The sequence below is a fragment of the Notolepis coatsorum genome (genome assembly GCF_963971535.1).
Source record: "Notolepis coatsorum genome assembly, chromosome: 14".
In the NCBI taxonomy this organism is placed as follows: Eukaryota; Metazoa; Chordata; class Actinopteri; order Aulopiformes; family Paralepididae; genus Notolepis; species Notolepis coatsorum.
The window spans coordinates 16,788,472-16,814,972 of record NC_140178.1 but is presented as its reverse complement, the minus strand read 5'-3'; the positions used below and the strand labels follow the sequence as shown (position 1 = coordinate 16,814,972).

The 26,501-nt window shown below is 44.0% G+C and overlaps 2 protein-coding genes across 2 annotated transcripts; both read left to right on the top strand.

Moving 5' to 3' along the window:
• Positions 1 to 795: 795 nt before the first annotated feature.
• Positions 796 to 13,856, top strand: ppan (peter pan homolog; the record flags this gene model as incomplete). Its single annotated transcript, XM_084329026.1, has 12 exons — positions 796 to 946; positions 1,440 to 1,610; positions 4,088 to 4,189; positions 5,256 to 5,306; positions 5,909 to 6,079; positions 6,294 to 6,370; positions 6,834 to 6,941; positions 7,212 to 7,335; positions 7,996 to 8,074; positions 10,796 to 10,925; positions 12,059 to 12,222; positions 13,204 to 13,856. The coding sequence occupies exons 1-12, from the start codon at positions 932 to 934 to the stop codon at positions 13,854 to 13,856; spliced, it is 1,845 nt and encodes a 614-aa protein (XP_084185152.1). The 5' UTR covers positions 796 to 931.
• A 2,773-nt stretch (positions 13,857 to 16,629) lies between these two features.
• On the top strand, positions 16,630 to 23,203 carry p2ry11 (purinergic receptor P2Y11). Its single transcript, XM_084329425.1, has 2 exons — positions 16,630 to 16,794; positions 21,282 to 23,203. The coding sequence occupies exon 2, from the start codon at positions 21,361 to 21,363 to the stop codon at positions 22,309 to 22,311; it is 951 nt and encodes a 316-aa protein (XP_084185551.1). The 5' UTR covers positions 16,630 to 16,794; positions 21,282 to 21,360; the 3' UTR covers positions 22,312 to 23,203.
• Positions 23,204 to 26,501: the final 3,298 nt, after the last annotated feature.

Here is a 26,501-nt window from a genome sequence, read left to right as displayed (position 1 = left end):
GTTATTTCAATAAATTTAAACATGGCCCATTTCATGACTATTTTGTTGGGGCGAGGGGGGGGGGGGGGGGGGGGCCCAAGATATTTTGGTCCGCCAAAGGGGGGCCTGACAGAAAAAGTTTGAGAAGCACTGTCCTAACCCAACCCCCTCCAATGTACAGTAAATGACCAAGTATGGTTGTCAATATTCCAATGTACAGTTTTGCTTGTACAGCTGTACAGTGTTCCCCCCCCCACCCCTCCTGCCCAACCCCCCCCGCCCCCCACCCACCGAACCACTGTACTGTATTGTACCCATTCTGCAATCTGTTAATAAAGTTTTCAATCAATCAATCAATCAATCAATGTATATATACTCTTTTTTAGACTCTTCTTGTATCAAAAACAGTACTGTATTTGTAAATCTGGTATGTCATAAATGTATAGATGTAGCAGTACTGTCTATCTGTATGTCATGTATGTCATAAAATAAACAATAAACTAATCATCATCATCTTATGATGAATTGAAAATGGGGGACCCTGATGTAAACAAGACGAAAGTCTTTCTCTGGTCTGCATCCCCTTAACAATTGTGTGTATTTAGCCGTACTGTGTATTGTACCCATTCTGCAATCTGTTAATACAATTTTCAATCAATCAATCAATCAATCAATCAATCAATCAATCAATCAATCAGTCTCATGCTAGGAACTATAGAAAGACGTTTGAAGGATACGGACTTATTGGGATGTGACACTCCTCTGACTGGCGACACGTGGTGCGTGCGCGCGCAGTCCTTCACCCAGTACCGTCGGAGGAGGGAGCAGCAGCAGCGTGCAGCAGGGCTGGCCACCGTCAGCGCCGTGGTGGAAACTGGAAACTATGTTGAATTGAAAATACATTTTATATATTTATTGTTTCGTTGAATCGATTCAACATCTTCCCAGGATAATGGGGAAGGAAAAGGTAAGCAATCGGTTCGATCGAATCATGTAATAATCATTAAATGCTAGTTGAAACGAGCTCACGTTAAGCTAGTTGACACAGCTTTGACGGTGTGTGACGAGTAACGTCTGATAACGATTGAAGTTGGCTCATTAACTTGACGCTCATCGACGCCGAATTGTTCTAATGATTAACTGCATTTAATGTATATAAAACCAGATGTACGGTTTTGTGAGTAAGTTGCGCAAATAACAGATCCGTACCAGTGCCACTGTATTCGGTGGCACGAGGGTACCGCGTGCTAGTAACGATTGATTGAAAACTTTATTAACACAGTGCAGAATGGGTACAGTACAGCTCAATACACACTTGTTAAGGGGATGCAGACCAGAGAAAGACTTTCGTCTTGTTTACATCAGGGTCTACCTCTCCAATTCATCATAACCGATATTATGACATACAGTACTGCTACATCTATACATTTATTCTTGGATTTGTTTTGCTTTGCTTTCAGACCAAAAGCCAGAAGAAGTCCCGGATCAGTGCCAACCAGTGTGCCGAGGAGGGCTATGGCGGCGTCCCGCACTCCTTCGTGTTTAACCGCGGGCAGGTCGGGAAGAACATCGCCCAACTGGTTCAGGACATGCGGCGCGTCATGGAGCCCTTCACCGCCGAGTCCCTGAAGGTGGGTCTGTCTTTAACATCACGTGTTTCCTAGCTATGTAACGTTAAAGGAAAACTCCCAAAATTTTTGGTAAATTCGCTTATTTGCCATTATTATCTACAAGAAGATGCATACCTTTTTCTTCTCTGTGCATGCAGTAGGCTTAGGGAACAGCCGCAACGTTAGCCTAGCTCAGCGTCAGTCACTGGAAGTAGGTTCCTCCATTAGCCTAGTTCCCAACGTCTTCCTACTGCATGCACAGAGAAGAAAAAGGTGTGCATCTATCTTGTCTAACTCCAGGGTAGATGACAAATAAAGCTAATTTACCAAAATGTTGGAGTGTTCCTTTAAACTGGATTTATTTTGTATTTTTTGAACCTTTACAAGGCAGGTCGATTAAGATTTTTTTTTTACAATGACAGCCTGGTGAGAGGACAAAAAGGCCCCCCGAAGGGTAATGGGAAAGGAGACCAAACAAAATGTAATCCAAAAGAGACAGACGATACAATACGTACATCAGAGAGTTGAGGGAAATGCATAAAACACAAACAACCAAATTACAGTTAAAATGCTGGGTTGCAGCCAGGTGTGTCCTGCAACGTTTTTTTTGCATCTCGTTCCAACTTAACACTTTGACTGCCAGGGGGCGTCTTTAGACGTCTTTGCTGGCCATGCTAAAGTTGCCGGGGGACGCTGTACGTCGTCTTTATATCAATATTTCAAAAATCTGCGATCGGATTCATAATGTCCCTCCGCTGGCCTGAGATTCACCAGCAGGACCCACTGAGCTCTCTGGCGGTTCAGGAGCGCCATCTGGTGGCCGATCGGCGCAAGCGCTTAACAGGAAGCGCACTAGAGGTTTTGCTAGACGTCCGTATTGCTTCCGGCCACTCGGTACATGTCCTGTGACTCTAGCTCGTCACTCTACATAGCGATCGATTGCCAATAACTCGATAAACAACATGATTTGGACGTATATACCATTATACAAGCTGGAGATGGACCGGGTAATAATATATCCCATAATGATAAAATTTCTACTTGACGATGATCGCCCAACGGCGCGCGGAGACTGGGGTGAGTTTCAGCGTGTAACGTTACCGTCTTCGATAATAACTGATATTATCAACATTTGACCCACATTAGATGATTGGTATAACGCTGCCCACGGAATTATAAACGCCCCCTCGCCCATCCGGTCAACATCAGATGACGTGTAGTAACTTCTAGAAGTACGTCTAGTTGGAATTTTTTATATCGCGCTGATTGCCATCAAACTGTATTTCATCATCAATATAATGCATTTGGGGCTATATATCACGTTCTGGAGAAAGCTGCAGAAAGAGATGAAAACATACTTATACATTAGACCATACTTTACTATGAATATGTGAATGAAAAAGTTTAACGTTGCTACACAATGAACAATACATATAGGACTTTGAATGGGCCCTAATAATGGCAATGTAGCAATAGAATTAAAAAAGTTATAGCCCTGCAAATAAGGGGACTTTCTCCATAGACAAATAGCGCTGGCAATCTATGGTATATCATTAATTTAACCTTAGGCAACCAAAGTGTTAACTGCTGGGAGCAGCCAATTGGAAGACGGTTTGACCAAAGGAAGCGTTAACACTCAAGAGGCCCCCCTTTCAAAAAAGCACTTGCTTGGTCTGGTCAGTGACTGGGTGAGTTGTCGTAGAAAGGAATAGTGAGGTCATCACTGTGGGTGAGATGGCGGCGATTTACTATGGCTGACTAATCTCAATCAGTGATGCGACAGATGAATGCTGGTGAAATGTCTGTACAGAGTAGTGTGATAGAGAAGTTGACATAATTGTGCAATGATATGATTTCAGTTCATCACAATATGATCCAGATAGGATAATGATCACCAAACTGCTAAACCCTCATTGGTGATGACTAATACTCCTTTTCTCGTCTTTCAACCCTCTTGTGCTTCCCTCCTGTCTCCTCCCCTCCATCTCTCCTCAATTACTATCCCCTCCCTCTGTCCGTCTCCAGAAAGGAAAAAAAATAACACTGACTGAGGCCTAGCAAACAGTTTCTGTACTTTGTCCCAAATTTAAATAACATGGCAGAAAAAAATAATACGTGTTTGAATTTGGTTTGACTGGTATTTTGCTAAGTCTTAGTATTTTTTGTAAAATGTAAATAGTTTTTATGGATATAATCAGATTATCCTTTAGAGCTGACGAACTGCTCTGTGGGTGGAGATCATAATATTCACGAGTGGTGCAATTGAGTGACGGGTGACGGCAAGCGGGTCTAGGATGCTGTTCTCAAGTGAATGAGCCATTTGGCAAACACTGTGGCTTGTAACGTAGCATCGTCGGAGCTTTGGAACCACATCTACTAACATCGCTTCGCCTTCGAAAGACTGATGGGAGAGATTGGCCCGACCCTCATGCTAATCTGTACATGCTAATCTGTACATGCCAGCAGACGCTGATCTTATTTCATTTCTTGTTTGCCAGGTCCGGAAAAAGAACGTTCTGAAGGACTTTGTGTCTATAGCAGGACCGCTGGGGGTCAGCCACTTCATGATCTTCAGCAAAACTCCCGGCAGTATCAGCATGGTGAGATTGTCCCAACATGTGTATTTATCCATATGTCTGAATATACTTTCATATAATTCTTCTATATACTTACTTATACACCTGCATATAACCCATACATACAACACTGCATGATGGCATGTAGAAAAATGCTGTGTATATATATTTATTCTTGCCGTGTATATATAGCTGCATATAATCCACTGGCCTCCAATCAAATACAGGATACAATTTAAATACTACTCATCACATTTAAAGCCCTCAACAAACTTGCCCCTCCCTACCGGTCCGACCTCCTCCACCGTCACACGCCCACCCGTCGCCTTAGGTCTGCAGATGCCAACCTCCTACCACCTCCCACGACCAGGCTCCGGACCTGGGGCGACAGGGCCTTTGCTGCTGCTGCTGCCCCCTCCCTCTGGAATGCCCTCCCCAGCCATATCCGTGATGCAAACACCCTGACATCTTTTAAATCAGCCCTCAAAACCCACCTTTTCAATCTTGCTTTTTACCTCTAATTCTGTCGGTTTTATTTTGTCATGTATTAGTTTTTTTTTTTTTTTTTTTGCCATAGTTTTGTCTCCTACCCATGTAAAGCGTCTTTGAGCACCTGTAAAAGCGCTATATAAGATGGATTCCTTTTTCCATATCGGTAGATACTATCCCTACTCATACTAGTTACGCTGCTGGCCAGTATGACTTACTACCATAGTGTCTTTATACCTGTATCACTGTACAACTCTGTACAAACATCTGATTAGCACTATTACTCGCCGAGTAATACTCAGTAGTACACATTTATATATTTTATGCCCAGTTTAATCACTTGTACATTGTATAATACTATTGCACTTTACTGTTACATTTGCACTCTGGTTGGATGACAAACTCATTTCCATTGTGCTATATATAATGACAATACATTTGCATCTTATCTAAAGACAAAATATAAACCTAGATATAATCTCTGACGGATGACCTTTTAAATCCTGGTGTCATGTTATGAAAGTAACTGAAAACGGCATTATGTAAATCAACTATATTAAAGTTTCAAATAGTCACTAATGTACTGTTCCCCCCCTCTCAGAGACTGGCTCGACTTCCCAAAGGACCCACGCTTCACTTCAGAGTGATTAAGGTAAAGAGGTGCAGCGATTCTTGGTCACAATTCAGTTTAAAATATCTATTTATTCAGCGACTACGTGGCGTAGTGGGCAAGGCGCTCACCACGAAATCTGGAGACGCTGGGCTCGCCTGTTCGAGCCCAGCGCTCCACATTTGCTTTCAGTTTAGCTGGTCGTCCGTACTAATACACATTGGCCGTATTAGGGGGTGGGAAACTGATGGGTGGGGATCGGGTGTTACTTTTCCCATTTTGACTGTGGTAGACACTTTTAATGGGTCTCAAAGAATCAAATTTAAACTTTTACTCAACGTAAAACCTTGAGTACGATTTTATTTTCCAGTTTAGTCCACTAGATCATTTCGACATTAGTAAGAATTTCTTTGTCTTTCAAAAAATGTCCAGCAAAACCACTAAGGCTCAGATGATGACAAGATTTTGACTTGACTGTTCAGTGATGCAAGTCCAAAGTAAACGCACTGATGAGCCTCACGTCCACACATTCAGACCCACATCCAGATTCCAGACCCACCGTTATCTGCCCCATGTCCAGACATCCAGATCCACACTATTTCCCACCAATGCTCATAAGCCTGTCTTTCTTTCTCCCCCTCCAGTACACTCTTATCAAAGACGTGGTTTCATCCCTGAAGAGGCACAGGATGCACGAGCAGCAGTTCACGCACCATCCCCTGCTCATCCTCAACAACTTTGCCTCGGACGGCATGCAGGTCAAACTCATGGCCACCATGTTTCAGAACATGTTCCCCTCCATCAATGTGCACAAGGTACGTTCCGTTGTCCCCAGACACTGGTTGCTTGTGAGAGGGTGGACCGGCGTGATGAGAGTATAGTCTTCTGAAATCCTGTGACGAATCTTCAAGTAAACGCTTTCTGACCCGTCCTTTGACCTTTCCGGCGCCTCGCCTTGCGTTCTCGAGTATTTTACAACCAAAGTTTTGAAATTACAATCTGGCTTTTGTCGTTCCCCCCCCCCCCCAGGTGAGCCTCAATAACATCAAGAGGTGCATTCTGCTAAACTACAACCCAGAGACGGAGGAGATAGAATTTCGACATTAGTAAGTATTTCTTTCACTTCCTCGTAGTTTATCCCTCCCGGTGCTTTTCTGATGAGAGTAGAGCAACCGGCAAAACTGCCAAGGCTCAAGATGATGACGAGATTTTGACTTGACTGTTCAGTGATGCAAGTCCAAAGTAAACGCACTGATGAGCCTCACGTCCACTCCAGACATCCAAACCCACACGTATCGGTCTGTTCAGACCCACAGCCAGACCCACACGTATCGGTCTGTTCAGACCCACAGCCAGACCCACACGTATCGGTCTGTTCAGACCCACAGCCAGACCCACACGTATCTGTCTGTTCAGACCCACATCCAAACCCACACGTATCGGTCTGTTCAGCCCCACATCCAGACCCACACATATCAGTCATTGGTTCAGCCCCACATCCATACCCACACTTATCTGTCTGTTCAGCCCCACACTCACCTCTACCCCTGCCTTGCTCTCTCCATGCAGCAGCCTGAAGGTCGTTCCTGTGGGAATGAGTCGCGGCGTGAAGAAGCTGATGCAGGAGAAGTTCCCCAACATGAGCAAATTTGAGGACATTAGTGAACTACTGATGAAGTAAGACATTCTTAATGTCCTTTTATAATTTCCAGCAAAACCACTAAGGCTCAGATGATGACGAGATTTTGACTTGATTGTTCAGTGATGCAAGTCCAAAGTAAACGCACTGATCGAGCCTTAACGTCCAGACATTCAGAGACCCACGTTTATGTTGTTGGTTCAGCCCCATGTCCAGACATCCAGACCCACACTTTGTTTTTAACTGACAAAAGTGAACTGCCTGTTGATAAGCAACTCTTCTCTTAACGGTAACGACTTGTTTCTCAGAGGAGCTAACTTATCGGAGAGCGAGGCGGAGCAGGACGGAGAGCACAACATCACGGAGCTTCCCCAGGTCTACGCGGGTCGTGGCAACATGGCGTCGCAGCAGAGTGCCGTACGCCTGACTGAGGTAATCATGTGGCCCAACAGCCGTCTCGAAATTGACTTTGTTTTGTGATGTAATATTGACACGGCCATCCGCTAATCCCGCTGTCTGGAGGTGTTACTTCTCCAGACAGATGTGCTCGGTCATTATACTGGAATGGGTGTTTTATTTTTTATTTTTTTTAACAAGACGCAAGGGGAATGGAGGCAGAATTTGGTGTAGTGGTCTGTGGGGCACACGGTACGTTCTGTGTTCCCCAGGCGGCTCCACTGGTTGCCTGTGAGATGGTGGACGGGCGTGATGAGAGTATAGTCTTCTGAAATCCTGTGACGAATCTTCAAGTAAACGCTTTCTGACCCGTCCTTTGACCTTCCCGGCGCCTCGCCTTGTGTTCTCGAGTATTTTACAACAAACATTTTTTAATTACAATCTGGCTTTTGTTCTCATTATACTGGAAATGTTTTTTATTTTTATTTTTTAACCCACAGCACAAGGGGAATGGAAGGCAGAATTTAGTGTAGTCTGTGAGGCGACGGTTCCGTTCCTCGTGGTAATTGGCTGAGGCGCTTAAGAGCGGGTTTCTTTTGGCGTCCTTACACCAGTAAGGTGGCATTTTCCTAATTGCCACTTGTGTACAACCATCGGCTCACGTTGGATGAAAGTAAGTTGTCTTGTTGTCCTCAGATTGGTCCTCGCCTGACACTGCAGCTGGTGAAAATCCAGGAGGGCATGGGAGACGGCGACATTCTCTACCACGCCGTCAGTGAGTAGACCCGTCTTTACATCATCCGTTCTTCAGATGTACAGTACATGACGTCCGTTCTTCAGATGTACAGTACATGACGTCCGTTCTTCACGTACAGTGCATGTCGGATGACTTCGGTCATGCCTGTTCATTAAAGTGTAGTTGGGCTACCCTGAGGACTCTTGTTGGTCCCCAACTGTGGTTCTGCTTTTTCACATGTGGTTAAGAGAACCACCACCCTGCTATACGACTCGGGATGATTGAGAATGATGCGAGTGACTCATCTAGCGGTCTGCTTTCCACACAAGGAGCCTCCGAAAAGGAACGGCAGCCGAGATCCTTTGTTGCTGCCTCGAGGGCCGGTCTGACCGCCCCCAGCCAAGTCTAGCAGGACGGCTGGTTTCAATTGGTTCCAAATGACCTCAATGCTACACATGCTATGAATTGAACGCAGCAGTGCTGCTAGACTTGGGTGAGAATGGACCATTACGTGTCTGTAGGCATAAATAAAGGGCAGTGTGTTTTTATTATGAAAATAATTATACGTTGCAGTTTAATTGTTTAAACTGTTTAATTGTTTAAACTGTTTAATTGTTTAATTGCCGATATATATTACCCTGCCGATACCTGTAAGATTCCTTTCCACCTATTCTCAACATTTGTCTCTGCTGTGTTAAAGGATAACTCCACTTTTTTTTTTAATTAGCTTATTTAACATCTTCCCTGGAGTTAGACAAGAAGATGCATACCTTTTTTGTCTCTGTGCGTGCATTTTAGCTTTGGGAATAGACGCTCCGTTAGCATAGCTTAGCTTCATCACTGGAAGTGGGGGAGGACAGTAGCCTTACAGTGCCTTACAGTGTATTGCAAGGTCTGACATTGACCAAACTTGATATGCATGACCTTGGTGGGCTCTAGGTCAACTCCTGAAAAGGGGGTCAATGTCAGACTTTGCAATCAAAAGTTAGGGGGCTAATAACCCTTGCCATAATTTCAGAGCGCCCCTAACTTTTGATTGCAAGGTCTGACATTGACCCCCTTTTCAGGAGTTGACCTAGAGCCCACCAAGGTCATGCATATCAAGTTTGGTCAATGTCAGACCTTGCAATACACTGTAAGGCACTGTAAGGCTACTGTCCTCCCCCACTTCCAGTGATGAAGCTAAGCTATGCTAACGGAGCGTCTATTCCCAAAGCTAAAATGCACGCACGGAGACAAAAAAGGTATGCATCTTCTTGTCTAACTCCAGGGAAGATGTTAAATAAGCGAATTTAAAAAAAAAAGTGGAGTTATCCTTTAAGGGAACTCGATGGCTGACTTATTAAAATGCTGTATGATGATAACATGAGTGATCCATCGTCTGAATGACACTGATGACATCATTTATTTTCTGACGGCATTTATCTTCCTCCAATCGCAACTGTTGCTTCCCTCAGACAAACTTGGAAATCAAATGATGTCACTAGATTTTCTAAATTCTTTACACAAGTTGTAATAGTCTAATGGAGAAAATTATTAGGGATGCTCCGATATTGGTATCGGTATCGGCCGCCGATATCAGTAAAATAGCTGGATCGGGTATCTGTAAAAATATATATATATATCTGATTTATGTATAAATAAGAACCATTCAGTACATTTATATTTGTGTTAATTAGTGGTCACGCATGCTATCGGAAATTAATTGAACGCAGCAGTGCTGCTAGACTTGGGTGAGAATGGACCATTACGTGTCAGTAGCAGGCATTAAAGCGTTCCGTCTTGAGACGGTTTCCGTCTATTTGATTATATGTATATAATATTTTTATTGATATAAAAAAAAAAGGGTACTTTTTTTTTTTACTTTTTTTTTCTTTTTTTTAATATAAAGTTTGCCAATAGGGATGTTTCAGTAGTATTGGCACTGGTAGTAGTCGTAATAGTAATCCAGTCTATTTTTTTTTCTTCTAAAAAAATAAACTAGTTCAACACAGGCAACCACTTTTGCTTAATTTCTTTGATGGCTCAAATGTATGCTCTAGTGTCTAGTCGATTTTGTGTTTTGAGCACAAAGATCATCATAGATCTAGCCTCTTAATTTTGCTCTCAAAGTGCACCAGATTGATGCATTTAACTTTAAAACGTAAACAAATTAAATAAAAATCCTTAGGGGCATGCCCCCGGACCCCTCTGGAGGGGCAGAGGTTCACCCACCACCAGTCTCACTAAATCCTGTGGGAAACACTGGGGATTCAAATTTTTTTACATTCAGTCAGGAGATATTTTTTTGCTTTAATCCCTGCAGTAGGCATAAATAAAGGGCAGTGCATTTTATTATGAAAATAATTATAAGTCGCAGCATATCCTGTTTAATTGTGGTGGCCAAAATCATGATTTAATATATAAAAAATTATATTTTAACTTCTGTGATCTCAACCGCATCGAATTGCTGACTGGTGTAGCGACCACAGTGGTGGGAACCTGGCCTCAGTAGCTCCCCCTGTGAACTTGGCCTCAGTAGCTCTCCCTGTGAACCTGGCCTCAGTAGCTCCCCCTGTGAACCTGGCCTCAGTAGCTCCCCCTGTGAACCTGGCCTCAGTAGCTCTCCCTGTGAACCTGGCCCCAGTAGCTCTCCCTGTGAACCTGGCCCCAGTAGCTCTCCCTGTGAACCTGGCCCCAGTAGCTCTCCCTGTGAACCTGGCCCCAGTAGCTCTCCCTGTGAACCTGGCCTCAGTAGCTCTCCCTGTGCTCTGTTCCCAGTCACCAAGACGGAGGAGGAGATCCAGGAGATCCTGGCCAGGAAGGAGGCCCAGCTGAAGGCCAAGGAGGCGCGCCGGAGGAAGCAGGAGGCTGACGTGGCCCAGAAGCTGGAGAGACGCGAGGAGAACAAGTAAGAGCCTCGTCGGAACCACGTTTCTCCCCCCGTGGACCCCCTCGTTTTTCCTGATGCTGTGTAACTGAGTTCTGCTGCCTGTCCCGCTTTCTTTTTTAAATCTAGAACTATTAGGAATGTCTGACCACTAAGTATGTCTGATTCTTAAACCTGCACGGACTACAACGTATGGCGTATATCGTGCCAGTTAGGGTGCCTTGTGTTTACTGCACCTTGTGTACATGGTTTACTCTTACTCATAGTGTATTATCTTCATATTCTTTTTCCTATATTTATTGTAACATATAATATAACTGATGGGGCATACAGACTCATCTTTCTTTTGTTTACACTGTATATTTATATTCAGATAACATTTTATTGCCTATATTTATGTCTCCACTATTACCCTGCCGATACCTGTAAGATTCCTTTCCACCTATTCTCAACATTTGTCTCTGCTGTGTTAAGGGAACTCGATGGCTCACTTATTAAAATGCTGTATGATGATAACATGAGTGATCCATCGTCTGAATGACACTGATGACATCATTTATTTTTCTGACAGCATTTATCTTCCTCCAATCGCAACTGTTGCTTCCCTCAGACAAACTTGGAAATCAAATGAAGCCACTAGATTTTCTAAATTCTTTACACAAGTTGTAATAGTCTAATGGAGAAAATTATATATCCCCCATGCTGCTATGATGCCTGAATTTCCCCAAGGGGATCAATAAAGGAATATCTTATTTTATCCTAAAAGTCTCCTATTGTGAAAATCTGACACCTGTACTTGGTGCAGTTCAGCTGTGACAAGAAGCCATTCAAAATTGCAGCCACCATCGATGGATATAACGACCGCCAACAGTTTATGCATATTAACGACTGGGCGGAACCCATTCCCAGAACAGCTTATACGTTGGAAGGATAGATTACACGGTAGTACTTGATTTAAAGATGGCAAACAATTAATTTCATTTGAAAGAAGAAAAAAAAAACTACAGATGTGTTCCACAGTTTCAAGGAAGTCATGTAAAATTGTTGAAAAGATTAAAAACGAAATATGGGAGGAATAGTTCAGACCCCATCCTGTTATGACGTCTGAATTTCCCCAAGGGGATCAATAAAGGAATGTCTTACCTCATCTTTAGGAGAAACAGCCTGTTGGGCATCAAGAGGAAGCGCGTGGAGGACGATGAGGAGGTGGACCCCGAGGTGGAGCACCCCGGCATGCTGGAGCGCCAGGCTGCAAAGGTGGAGTCTGATGACGAGGAGGAGTACTACAGAGAAGCTGTGGGCCAGGAGCCTGACGAAGGTGAGTTACTCAACTGGTGCTGCCTTGACATTGGGACGGTAGTAGGGCTGAACTGGGGGGGGGGGGGGGGGTTAATTGTGTTTATTTCAGGGTATCTGCGGGGTATTAAAAAGTAAAATTCTCAATTTAAGGCCTTAAAAGGTATTCAAATTTTATTTGCACAGCTATTAATTTTTTATGGCCCATCCCGGCTGTCGGGAGATAAAAGGAACACACCAACATTGTGGGAAGTGCGCTTCGTCTTGTCCAGAGTCGGACAAGAAGATTGATACCAATTTCCTGTGTTCAGTAGCCAGCTATCTGGCTCCAAGCTAGCCTAGTTTAGCACAAATGAATGGAAGCGTATTACAGAGCCGGGCTTAAAACTCCAGGAAAGGTGTTTTTGGCCAACGCCTAAACTAGCCACTCTGTATCTGCTTCCATTAATTTTGAAGGAGAGATGACTATAAAATGTACCCATCTCAAACCCTAATTTCTCAATCCTCCAATCACAACTGCTTCCCAAGAAGAAGAATTTCCTATATTTATTGTAACTTATAATAGAACTGATGGGGCATACAGACTAATTTCTTTAGTTTACACTGGATATCTTTTCTCATTTATATTCGGATAACATTTTATTGCCTATATCTATAACCGATACCTGATCCAGCTATTTTAGTGAATATCGGCCGATACCGATCGCTGGCCGATCGGTCGGGGCATGCCTATTCTCTGCTGTGTAAAGGGAACTCGATGGCTGACTTATTAAAATGCTGTATGATGATAACATGAGTGATCCATCGTCTGAATGACACTGATGACATCATTTATTTTCTGACTGCATTCATCTTCCTCCAATCGCAACTGTTGCTTCCCTCAGACAAACTTGGAAATCAAATGAAGCCACTAGATTTTCTACATTTTCCTACTGACATCTCCGGTCTCGCCTGTTTGATCTTTTGTCAGATGACTGATGCGCCGTTTTGTTTTTTCCTTCAGACATGTTCCCCGCCAAGAAGATTCGACTGCGAGACCCGGACAGGCCTTCGAGCCGCGGACGGGGCAGGGGTGGCTCGGGGGGACGGGGCAGGGACGGCCCGGGAGGACGGGGCAGAGGTGGCTCGGGGGGACGGGGCAGGGACGGCCCAGGAGGACGGGGCAGGGGCAGCTCGGGGGACAGGGACAGCCCAGGAGGACGGGGCAGGGGCAGCTCGGGAGGACGGGGCAGAGGCAGCTCGGGAGGACGGGGCAGAGGCGGCTCGGGGGACAGGGATGGCCCAGGAGGACGGGGCAGGGGCAGCTCGGGGGGACGGGGCAGGGACAGCCCAGGAGGACGGGGCAGGGGCTTCTCGGGGGGACGGGGCAGGGACAGCCCAGGAGGACGGGGCTTCTCGGGGGGACGGGGCAGGGGTAGCCCAGGAGGACGGGGCAGGGGTAGCCTCGGGGGACGCGGCAGGGGTAGCCCGGGGGGACGGGGCAGGGGCGGCCTGGGGGGAATGCGCAGGGATGGTTCGGAAAGGAAGTTCGGAGGCAGCAAGACATTCGGAAAGAAAACTACGGGGGGCTTTAAATCGATGGGGCAGAAAGGCAAGCCTGGCTTCAAGAAGAGTGCGGCAGGCGGAGGCACCAAACACAAGAAGGGTAAAGGCTAAACGCTGCTCTCTGGGGAGCCTGGACGAGTCTATGCTTTAAGCAAGTGGCTTGTCCTTCCGCGTTGCTTTGATTGGCCACTGATCTACGCTAGTTTCGCCCCACGCTAGTTTTGCCCCAACGCCGGTATGAGAGCAAGTTCAAATCACTCTTAGTTAAATTTTTTAAATTTTTTTGGGACAACAATATAGAGGACTACCCACAGTTAAAGGTAATCGCTGTCGTGGATTATGATCATTGATCTTTATGTGGGGGTCTTAAATTACCAGTAGGCTAATTGCATGTCTCCTGTAGGGTTGGCTGCCTGACAAGTTTCCGCTTCATGTGTGCGAGTATGAAGAAGAGGTGGCCCCATTAGGAGACCACACTGGTTTCGTGTCTACAGTACGCGTGGATGTCCCCACTAGAGAGATGAACGTTATTTCGATTGATATGAATAGCTAGTTATGTTAATATAGAGATGATAAATTAATTAAACTTAAAAAAAATTGAACTAAGAGTGCTTTGAACTTGTGACCATAGGCTCCACAGCCAGCTGACGAACGAGTTGAGCTAAGTGTGTCTATGTTAAAACTGAGTGATTAATGCATAATTTACACTTGTGCCAATTGCGTGCGTTTGTCTAATATGGCATGTTCTACGATACCCATTTCAGCGTGCGTGTGTGCGAGGGCTCTCGCATTATTATTTATTATTATCTACGCTGTGTGTGTCCGAGGGCTCTCGCATTGTTATTATTTGCGCTCATACCGGCGTGGGGGCAAAACTAGCGTCGATCAGTGGCCAATAGAGCAACGCGGAAGGACAAGCCACTTGCTTAAAGCATAGATGCAGCCTGGACAAAGACTTTGATTGCAATGCCATGACGAAACAGCAGATGGCAGCGCATACACCGCCACTGTGAGTGGTGTGTGGTCATTATTGCTGAAAATCAGCAGAGGTTGCTGAAAATCAGCAGAGGGACTCACAGATTTGCTTTTTTTTTTGTTTTTGTACTATGTGTGTTAATGAAAATGAGTTTTGGCCAATAAATTGTTTAAAGAAATTAGTTAAATGTTTTTGATTAGATTCTAATTAATTGTCATACAGTACAAGGAAAAGAAGTTTGTCATCCAACCAGCATGCAAATGTAATACACAAAGTACAGGGTATTAAACTGGGTAATTGGGTATACATATAAATTAGTACTACTGAGTAATGGTACGGATGTATGTACAGAGTTGTAATAATAATATGAACAGTGATACAGGTATAAAGAAGACACTATGCAAGTAAGTCATACTGGCCAGCAATGTAACTAGTAGTACAAGATATGTATAGATATAGTATCTACAGATGTATAAAGGCTTATATGTATATAAGGGTATGGATATATATATATAATAATGGGCCATTAAGTTAAAACGATGGTGACGTATTTGTTATTGTATGGACTACTTCCTGGATGTGTAGTTGATGCAATGCCATTGGCTTACTCGAGAGTCCTGTGGTCGGGAGTTATCGCCACAGTCTGGTTCAGAGTTTAAACGGGAAGTGGATGGGCAAGAAGAAATTGGGTCACAAGACAAATGTGTTTATCCATAACATGCAGGAGCCTCAATCATCAACAAAACATCTTCGGTCTCCTACGCTTGATTAGTGCTGGAACTTGTGTCACGTACGTAGTACAGTGCTTTTTTTCTTTTTTTCCCATTGAAGCTTTTGTCTGCATGTTCAAGTCATCGGACAACCTATAAAGTACTAATTGACCACAGGAAAAAAGGTTTAATTTTTTTTCTTTTTGTATTTTTTTATAATTTTTTTTAACAAACATACAAACATGACAACATAAAATTAGATATACAAGCATTAATTAACAGTGCACATCAATGAAATCACCCGGCTGTCGTGTGTCAGTGAAATGCTTAACCTTCTGTGAATAGTCACAGTGAAAGGGTTAACCGTTTTGGTAGTGCGGCAGTGAAAGGGTTAAGGTAACCGTATTGTAAGTTTAAGCTTATTTGTTTCAGGGAAATGTGGTTATGGTTAGTTTAAGGTAACTGGTTATAGTTTAAGGTACAGTGTGGTTATGATTAGTTTAAGTTAACAGTGTGGTTAGGGTTAGTTTAATAACTGGTTATGATTAGTTTAAGGTAAGAGTGGTTAGGGTTATGATTAGTTTAAGTTAACTGGTTATGAAGGTAACTGGTTACGGTTATAGTTTAAGGTACTGTGTGGTTATGATTAGTTTAAGGTAAGTGTGGTTAGGGTTAGTTTAATAACTGGTTATGATTAGTTTAAGGTAACAGTGTGGTTAGGGTTAGTTTAAGGTTATAGTTAGTCTAATGTAACTAGTTAGGGTAATGTAACTAGTTAGGGTTATGATCAGTTTAAGTTAACTGGTTATGGTGGTTGGGGTTCGTTTAAGTTAACGGTGTGATTAAGGTTAATGTAGTCTCGAGGTAAAGGCTCTTGCCTCCCATGAGAGCTTCCCGGGTTCGTTCCCCAGTAGGGAAGCTCAAAACATTGAAAGTAAAACAAATTGTAATATATGTACTTATTTTTAAATACGTCAATATTATGGCTATAACGTACAACATGTGCCCTTTTCCCGTGGTTGGTAAGTACTTTATTTACATATTTGAAGCGAGATCGCGCTGGATTTTTAATAACACTGAGCCAACCATCACAGGATGTCTATTTTTACTTGCTCAGTTTGAAGAAGTGAAACTGTCCATGTCGAGGTTGGCGTGGCAAGAGGAAATTGAAGTGCCTCAGTATCTAGAAACAAAATTGGCAACGCACACCCCGTGCATGTGTTGGAGTAGTGACGGTCTCGTCGTCAACATGGTTCGCCAGGGTGTGAAGATTCTACCGCTGCCCTTTCACACAGGAAAATGGGCTATGCTCACCCAAACTGTCAGTTATCTCTAACTGCCGTTCATAAGAGTCCGTTTTAAAGTAAGTACTGTAAATACTTCTCATTATTCAATGCTATGTTGTAGTCTTCGTTTGATTGATTGATTGAAAATTTTATTAACAGATTGCAGAATGGGTACAATGCAGTACGGCTCAATACACACAATTGTTAAGGGGATGCAGACCAGAGAAAGCCTTTCGTCTCGTTTACATCAGGGTCCCCCATTTTCAATTCATCATAAGTTAACATACATGACATACAGATAGACAGTACTGCTACATCTATACATTTATGACATACCAACCAGATTTACAAATATAGTGGTTGTGGGATAGGCCCATCTTTGTCACTTGCATGTGTAGCAGGGTGGATTATCCCTGCTTTGTGGGAACGGTTGTTGGCAGTCACAAGGTAGCTGGACACAGCAGAGCTCCGTCTGACTGCACCCTCGTCTTTGGGCCTGGAGCGTCAAACTGGGGCCCGGTAGTGGGAGTGAATGGGGCCCGGGATTTACCAACCTGGTTTGGTACTCTGGTCTTCCTCGCCTCTCCGGGGCGGTCAGCAGTACTCCCCAACTCGCTCTCACTTCCCTGAATACCTCCGTTAACCCTCCCACACCTAGTGACTGACATGCATAGATAGATTTGTTCCTCCCGCAAGCAGTACCCTCCCTTGATGACCACTAGAAACCTTAGAATGAAAAGGGGAGAGTTGTATTAACATTACCCACACCAAAAGAGTTGTTTATAGGCTCAGGAAGGGACACGCACACAGAACTAGGGGTGGGACGATACATCGATCCAGATCGATACATCGATCTAATTATCAACAATCGAATCGGATCGATGCGATGTAATAAGATCGATTCATATCGATACTCTTATTTTGAAAATCCTGTGGTGAGTCTCATATCCGCCCAAGAACAACAGCAGTAGCTCCGTGTGTGTAGATGTTACAGCATAGCATTCTCCCTTTCTGTGTGTGTGTGTGTGCGCGCGTCTTTGGAAAGACCAGATGAGGTCAGAGGAGTTTGATGTTTAAATGTTATTTAAACATAAACAATATAATACATAATAAATGTAGGCCTATACATGATCATGCAACATCAACAAATTGTTGTAGGAACGGTTTGGGAGAGGGAGGTTGTGAGTTTTGAGTTCCAAAAAATGTAGCTTAAAGTTTAAAGCTCAATATATAAAAACGTGGCACTTTACAGTGAACAGGATGTCTATTTGTATTAAAAACAATAGATTGATTTTCCTTTAAATGTCTGGAAGAGCTCAAAAATACAAATGTCAAATGATATTTTCATTACCTTTTTTTTGTTGATCTAAATGTTACTGATTGTGTTAAATGGGCATATGATATCATCTCATATCGATCGCAGGCACCTGAATCTAATCGTATCGTATTGTATCGTGAGAGACTTTGTGATATCGGCAAATATCGTATCGTTGTCCAAAGAATCGATATCGTATCGTATCATGATGAAACTGGTGATTCCCACCCCTACACAGAACCCCATCTAATTCTTTATGTTAATTGTACTGTTCAGTTACAAAGATTTAATAGGAATGGGTCAAATAGAATGAAGTCCTACTATTACTCAATTTGTAACTCAATACCTTATAGACACTTATATTATACACCCACCTCTGGGTTAGTACCAGGGATAATATACTTCAATGTGCTTGACTCATCACCCACGTCTGGGTTAGTACCATGAATAATACCTCTCTCAGGCTTTAATTATATGGTAGGGATAATACCTCTCTAAGGCTTTACTTATGAGATCACAGGTCTGTAACCTCCCCACAGGGAAAGGGTTAACTAGATGGGAAATTATTATTAAAGAACCAACACGTTATCACACTCAAAGGAAATCAAAAAGGTGGGCCCACTGTACCAAAACAGAAGTCCTATACTAATGCCGGCATGTAATGTTTATGGGGTACGGTGTACCCCTATGAACTGTAGTTAGCAACGTTAGCTTCACCCGCAGGCCGCATCACACTGTGTACTGTGCAATAAGATCCTGAGCATCGAAGCTCTATTGTACTCAACCAAGATGGCGGCCTCGCCGCGCCACCCCTGTCCGGGTAGCAAGATGGCGTCGAAAGCTCTCGTCACAGGCGCCAGCCAGCGGGGCTGGAGCAGAGGGAGCAGTAGCGGGCTGAGAGCGCGTGCTGGGTGATGGCGACCTCTGCTGGTCGGGACAAACTCCCGTGTTGGCTGAAGACAGCCGGTGCAGAGCAGCTGTCGAACGCCGGCGAAGACTGGTTGTTGGCGCTGGGTCGACACGCGACGATACTCTGTGGGTCCCAGACAGCCCTTCTGCTATTCGGTTATACTATTACGCAACGTGGCTGGCTACACCACCGGTCTCTTCAGCGCCTCACGCCTGGAGTATACTGGAGTCAATATAGCCGTTAGCAGCATGCTAAATATACCGCACACACTGCTACTATAACACGCTATCTATGGACGTTAGTCCTTGGGTTCGGTTTCTCTTACTCACACACTATCACGGATACTTCTAGAATAACCCGTCATATACTCAAGTTCAATACGTTCGCCCGTGTGGTCCACAACGGGGGCTCTGTCCAGACACGACCGATCACATCCAAGTCCAATCTCGAAGAGGCTCGTTCCTCCCCCTTACGTCTCAGTTGGCTTGCTTCCTTCTCCGTCTCTCTCGTACGCTCTCTGCCTGCCACCGCCGCCCCCTGCTGGTACCGCCAACTAGCCCCACAGGGAAACACTGGGTGGAAGAATATGATCCAGTGTTACTGTTTATAATCCATATTCCAGCCGGTAGGAGAAGGAGAAACCCGTGTCATTGTCCGAGGGAATATTAATGGAAACTAGTTAATATGTCTTGGTGCACCAGGGGAGATAGAAGGCAAGTCAGCACTTCTGAATAATAGCCATATTTTCAGGGTGCTACACATGGGTTGTTACTTGTTGCAGAACCTTATTTCCTAGTACTGCTGCTCAGTCTTCTGCATTCTGGCACGTTAGTTTCAAGTTTTGTTTTATTTGTCACATGAGGTACATGTAAATATAGTTGAAATGCTTGGTTCTGTATGACCCTCCTGAAATTGTGCTTCATACAGTAAAAAGTTAAAGAATAAAGACAAAACACTATACAAAATATACAATGTACAAATGCTAAATGAGGTAGAGATGTAGTGCAAATGTTTAGTGAATAAATAGATCAAATGTGGTGTAGTGTTAAGTGTAGTGTCTAAAGTGAATGTAGCCCTATTTTCAGACATTTTGCCTAAAGGTACATGCCTAAGTAAATGGAAGATTGCTCCACTTCTACAAGGTCAATTTGCATGTTCTTGGTATCTAGGAACATCTAGATGTATGTGAGCCCTCTTGAGGACGGTTCGCGACGCACCACTTTGCCGACCTCTAGCGGCTCGGGTGTGCATTTCTTTTAATACAATATATGGATGGAATTAAAGCCCTATTTGTTGCCTGTCGATTGCCCCTTCAGGTGACAAAATCCGTTTGGCAGTTCTCGAGTTAAATGCCGATATGTGATGAGGCGTGCGCCAAAGTACACATTACCACTCCCGGGGCTCTAGCTCCGTCAATCACATGGGGATCTAATACGGTCGCTATTGATCGATTTATGATAAAGAAAAGCAGGGTCTTTACAGCTTAACAGGTTAAAGTGAGTGTGCAATGAGTGTAGAATGGATGAGTTAGTGTTGCATAGAGTGCATTGAGCACCCTGGTGGCCTGGGAATAGAAGCTCCTTTTGAGTCTCTGTACTGGCCATGAGACTCCGGTAGCTCTTGCCTGACCGCAGCAGTGCAAAGAGGCAGATGTTTGGGTGGCTAGCGTCTTTGACTATTCTCTTAGCCATGGCCCTGCAACGCCTGGTGTAAATGTCCTAGAGAGTGGGACGCCCACCTCCGATGATGCGTTCGGCTGAACAAGCCACTCTCTGCAGTCTGCTGCGTCGTGCGCGGTGCTATTCCCAAACCAGGGGGTGATGTTACCAGTCAGGATTCTCTCTATTCTCTCTAGACGTTCTTAAGCATCTTCTGACTCACTTTGGACTTCCTTAGTTAGACGCCTTCTTGACTACACTGTCTGTGTGTGGTCCATGTCAAGTCCTCAGATATGTGGACTCCAAGGTACTTGAAATTGTTCACACTCTCGACCGGTGCCCCATAGATGTTGTGGGGGCTGTAGTTCCTTGCCCCAGACCCCCATTAGCATATTGATTTGTCATGAGAGTGGTGATCTTAAAGAATCTGTTCCTGCATAAGATATTGGTGTAGTAAGCAAATCTGGCTTGGCAAGATTTCTTGAAATTAGTGAAAAAAGCTAGGGTTCTCTGTATTTTGTGTTTACTGCAGAGCGGAGGGACTGGGAGACCCATGTTACTGACCAAACACTATATCAATGATGGCCGTCGGAATGTAGAGCTATTTAACATTATTTTAACACTTATTCGGTCTACATGCAGATACAGTGTGTTAAAACATTTCCTAATATCCATTCACAGATAACCAAACATCAGCTTTTGCAGCCTACGAGCTGCGTTGAACAGGGAGCGACGTTTGCCGCTGAAATCGAGACACGAGATGACTAACAACAACAACACCACATTTCATTGTGACAAATTCCAGATGGAATTCCTACCCTCTGTGTACGGTGTTGAATTCTGCGTGGCGCTCTCCGGCAACGTGTTGGCTCTGTGGCTGTTCGTGAGCCGGGAGAGGAGGAACTGGCACACCGGCATCGTCCTGTCCTGCAACCTGGCCATCAGCGACCTGCTCTACGTCCTCACGCTGCCCCTGCTCATCGTCTACTACCTGAAGAAGAAGCGCTGGACCTTCGGCGACCCCATGTGCCGAGTCGAGAGGTTCCTCTTCACCTGCAACCTGTACGTCAGCATCTTCTTCATCATGGCGATCAGCGTGAACCGCTGCGTGGCCATCGCGTACCCCTTCTTCGCCCGGAACCACGTGCGCCCGGCGCACGTCAAGGCCCTCAGCGCCGCCATCTGGATCCTCGTGATCGCCATCTCCTGTCCCGTGCTGGCGTTCGCCTCCACCTGCCCCGCGCCGCACGACCCCGGCGCGATGCAGTGCGTGTCCTACTGCCAACAGACCCATCACGATAAAAACTCCCACTTCTCCTACACGGTGTTCCTCACCGTGTTCGGATGCCTGGTGCCGTTCCTGGTTACTTTCGCCTCCTACGCGGTGGTGATTTGGGTGGTGTGGAAGAACGCCAACATAACGGCGTCGGAGAAGCGCAAAGTGGGCCTGATGGCCGGCGCCGTCGTCGTGTTGTACGCCGTCTCCTTTCTGCCGTATCACATCTTCCAGATCTGGCACCTTCACCTGAGGATAAAGGACCACGCTAAGCCGGTCTGTTGGGTCTACCAGGCTTACCAAGTGTCCAAGGGGCTGGCTACTATCAACATGTGCCTTCATCCGCTCATCTACATGGCTGTGTTGGGCAGCATCAAAGTGGCCTGCTGTGGAAAGAACACAGAGGACAGCGGAAGGAGAGAAATCAGGAGTTAAAGGTGCTATAAGTGGTTAAAATACGTGTGTCGTAGCTCTACATTCTAACAGCCATCACTGAGTGTTTGGTCAGTAATATGGGTCTCACGGAAACACGGAGGGACTGGGAGACCCATGTTACTAATCGAACACTCTATATCAGTGATGGCTGTCGGAGTGTAGAGCAATTATTTTAACATGTAGACTACTTATTTTAACAAAAAAGATCACTTACAGCACCTTTTTAAAGGGGAACTATTTTACTATTTCTTTCACAATTTGGGCACTTTTACACAATTCCTGTGAGTCTATGGAACACCTCTGTATGTTTTTTTTTCGAAAGAAATCATTGTTTTGTATTTCTAAATTCTAATCAAGTACTCAAAAACAGCCTTTTTCTACCTCAAGATCTTAAGCCGTTTTGAGGCTGGGCTCCAACCACTGTGTGGCCTGGTGGCAACTGCCACATCAACTGCCACATTATTATGCAGCTGAGAAATCTCTGACATCACAGATATGCACATTTTCAGATGACTCAGTTCAGTGAGGGTGAATATTGGAAGAATGTGCCAATATGAGAATTAGAGACATAGATCCTATTAATATAAGTCCACATAGCTAGGAAACAATGCTAAACACTGAAAAATGCCATTTATAAGATAGTTCCCCTTTAAGGCTGCTGTAATACATTTAGCTGTGTTTGATTACATCCTGTTTCTGGTAAAGTGAGGGAACACCCTTGAAACCTCATCAGATTGAGTTGTGCCCTTCCTGATGACTTGTCGTACAGAACTTGTAAGTCGCTTTGGATAAAAGCGTCAGCTAAATGACTAAATGTACATTTAAATCTGTAGGATGATGAATACAGAATATTGTTTCCCCTGTTTTTGACTCGAGTGCCGTCTAATTACTCTTTTAGGTCATAATGGCAAATGTGTATTTTTATTTTCTAATATCATCATCGCTTTTATCAATGCTCACATCTTCAAATCTGCAATAAATGACTTGTTATTTATGCTCACATTTAGCCTGCTGTAATATGTATACTTCAATACCAACTGTAAAAAAGTAAGTATCATAAGTTAATATATTCCTTTATTGATCGATCCCCTTGGGGAGATTTGGGCATCATAGCAGCATGGTGGAGGGGGGAGGGGAGGTACAGGTATGGGCAGGGTAATAATATAAAGACATAAATATAGGCAATAAAATGTTATCTGAATATAAAAATATGAGGAAAAAATTAAAGTGTAAACAATATAATTAACTGAATATAATGAGTTATGGATAAAGGATCACTAAACTAGTACTTTTAACCAGGCATGCGTTGTTCATGGGACGGGGTAGCACGGTGTGGGACCTCACTCGCTATTTGCATATCAATAGCTCCGGTCGTCAGGTGTGTTAAATACGTTCTCAGACACATTCACACCTAACCTTGTTGTGAAGACGTGTTACATTCCATTCGTAGAGGCAATTAGGCACTGTCTTTAGTCTGTGCCCAAGCGAGGGGACATTAAATGCGCATTCGCGGGAGCGCGCGCACGCGCAGGGAGCGCGCGTGCACGTGGTGCGTGTCACCCCAGATGATTTCAATAACGCACCACTGCTTTTAACTGAGTAGTTCCAACTAAATTCAACTTGTGAGTAGTCATTTTAGTAGTTCATCTTTTGACATTTTGAGGTGGAGCTAACTACTGGGATTATACTTTTGTCTGGGAAAAGAAAAGGACATTATTTTCTTGAGTGAAACCCTTTTGACCGAGGGTGGGGCCCTTCTCCCTGTCATACAAGAGATTCTGCTCTGACAATTAAGCTGATAGACCAGGCTATTTTGACGGTAAAGTTAGCAAAAGGGTATCTTCCCCAACAACAACAAAAACTTCACAGCCACTGTTCATAATTTACCTAGGGTGCGATTCATACACACCTTTTCATGAAAACATTAATCCAGACCCTCTGAGGGCCCTCCCTCAGCATGGGGCCCTGGGTAGTCGGCTCCACTTTCCTCCCACATCTACACCCCTGGTCAACAGCAGTATAGTGCCACATGCAAGTCCCATAGCATTGGAGATGCAGCTCAACACCGCATGTCAATCTGTTCTGTCTATTAATATGTTTTTAATCATCCAATAAAATTAAGAACATTTTGAGGGACATTATAATGTACCTATAATGACCAAATTATGTCTAATATGTCGGTGTAGGTCTGATTCTTCACTCCCTCAGGTGTCTGATTCTTCACTCCCTCAGGTGTCTCTGATTCTTCACTCCCTCAGGTGTCTCTGATTCTTCACTCCCTCAGTTGTCTTTGATTCTTCACTCCCTCACGTGTCTCTGATTCTTCACTCCCTCAGGTGTCTCTGATTCTTCACTCCCTCAGGTGTCTCTGATTCTTCACTCCCTCAGGTGTCTCTGATTCTTCACTTCCTCAGGTGTCTCTGATTCTTCACTCCCTCAGGTGTCTCTGATTCTTCACTCCCTCACGTGTCTCTGATTCTTCACTCCCTCACGTGTCTCTGATTCTTCACTCCCTCAGTTGTCTTTGATTCTTCACTCCCTCAGTTGTCTTTGATTCTTCACTCCCTCACGTGTCTCTGATTCTTCACTCCCTCACGTGTCTCTGATTCTTCACTTCCTCAGGTGTCTCTGATTCTTCACTCCCTCAGGTGTCTTTGATTCTTCACTTCCTCAGTTGTCTCTGATTCTTCACTTCCTCAGGTGTCTCTGATTCTTCACTCTCTCAGGTGTCTCTGATTCTTCACTCTCTCAGGTGTCTCTGATTCTTCACTCTCTCAGGTGTCTCTGATTCTTCACTCTCAGGTGTCTCTGATTCTTCACTCCCTCAGGTGTCTCTGATTCTTCACTCCCTCAGGTGTCTTTGGTTCTTCACTCCCTCAGGTGTCTTTGGTTCTTCACTCCTTCAGGTGTCTCTGATTATTCACTTCCTCAGGTGTCTTTGAGGAGCTAGCCAAGATGAGGAGCATGTTGAGCCACAGACTCATATACCTTAGGGTACCTTGTGTATACTGCACCTTGTGTATACTGTTTACTTTTCCTCTCCTTTTCCTTTTATTTCCCTCATGGTATATTATTCAGATTCAAATAATTTATTGCCATATTTATTGTAATGTATAATATAACTGATAGGGCATACAGACCCTCATCAGCATCTTTGTTGACTCTGTTTATTCTTATATTTATATTCAGTTAATTATATTGTTTACTTTACACTGTTAATTTCTTTCTAATATTTGTATATTCACATCTAATTGTGTTGCCTATATTTGTCTTTCTACTATTACCCTGCCCATACCCTGCACCTCCCCTCCCCCTCCCCATGCTGCTACGAATTTCTCCAAGGGGATCAATAAAGGAATATCTTATCGTATTATCTTATCATACCAAGGACACATGTGTCGTAGCTGAGAAGCGTTCACTGCAAAGTGGCTAACGGTGACCGAATGAGTCAGGGAATTAGTGACATTGTTGCCGATCATGGGTACTAATACATTTTATTTTATTTTTAAATTACAGTTTAGACTGGAATAGGTCTTGTTATTTTATTTCTCATCCTAATGCTGATTAGCTGATTATAGCACTATACAGGCCGAGTCCTTTCTTCCAGGCAGTGAAAAATAAGATAAGATATTCCTTTATTGATCTCCTTCGGGAAATGTCATCGCACCATGGGGGAGGGAGAGGGGAGGTACATGGGCAGGGTAATAGTAGAAAGACATAAATAGTGTACAATTATTTCTGAATAGAAAAAATATGAGAAAAATATACATTGTGAATAACTCCCTTATTTTACGTTGGTCTCCCATTTTCTCTAACTAAATTAAAAAGTATGATACTTGATTAATTGAAAAAGGAGGACCTTTATGTAAACAAGACAAAAGTCTTTTTCTGGTCTGTATCAGTTGTTTGTATTGAGCCGTACTGTATTGTACCCATTCTGCAATCTGTTAATAAAGTTTTCAATCAATCAATATACACGGTTGATTGATTGATTGATTGATTGATTGAAGAGTTTATTAACAGATTGCAGAATGGGTACAGTACAGTACAGCTCAATACATACAATTGTTAAGGGGATGCAGACCAGAGAAAGACTTTCGTCTTGTTTACATCAGGGTCCCCCATTTTCAATTCATCATCATCGGCAGTATAAATAGTCCAAATGGAAAATGTCCCTTGTGGGGTTAGGG

Excerpts from the sequence above, each read along its gene's own strand:
- p2ry11 (XM_084329425.1), top strand. The coding sequence starts at position 21,361 with ATGACTAACAACAACAACACCACATTTCATTGTGACAAATTCCAGATG.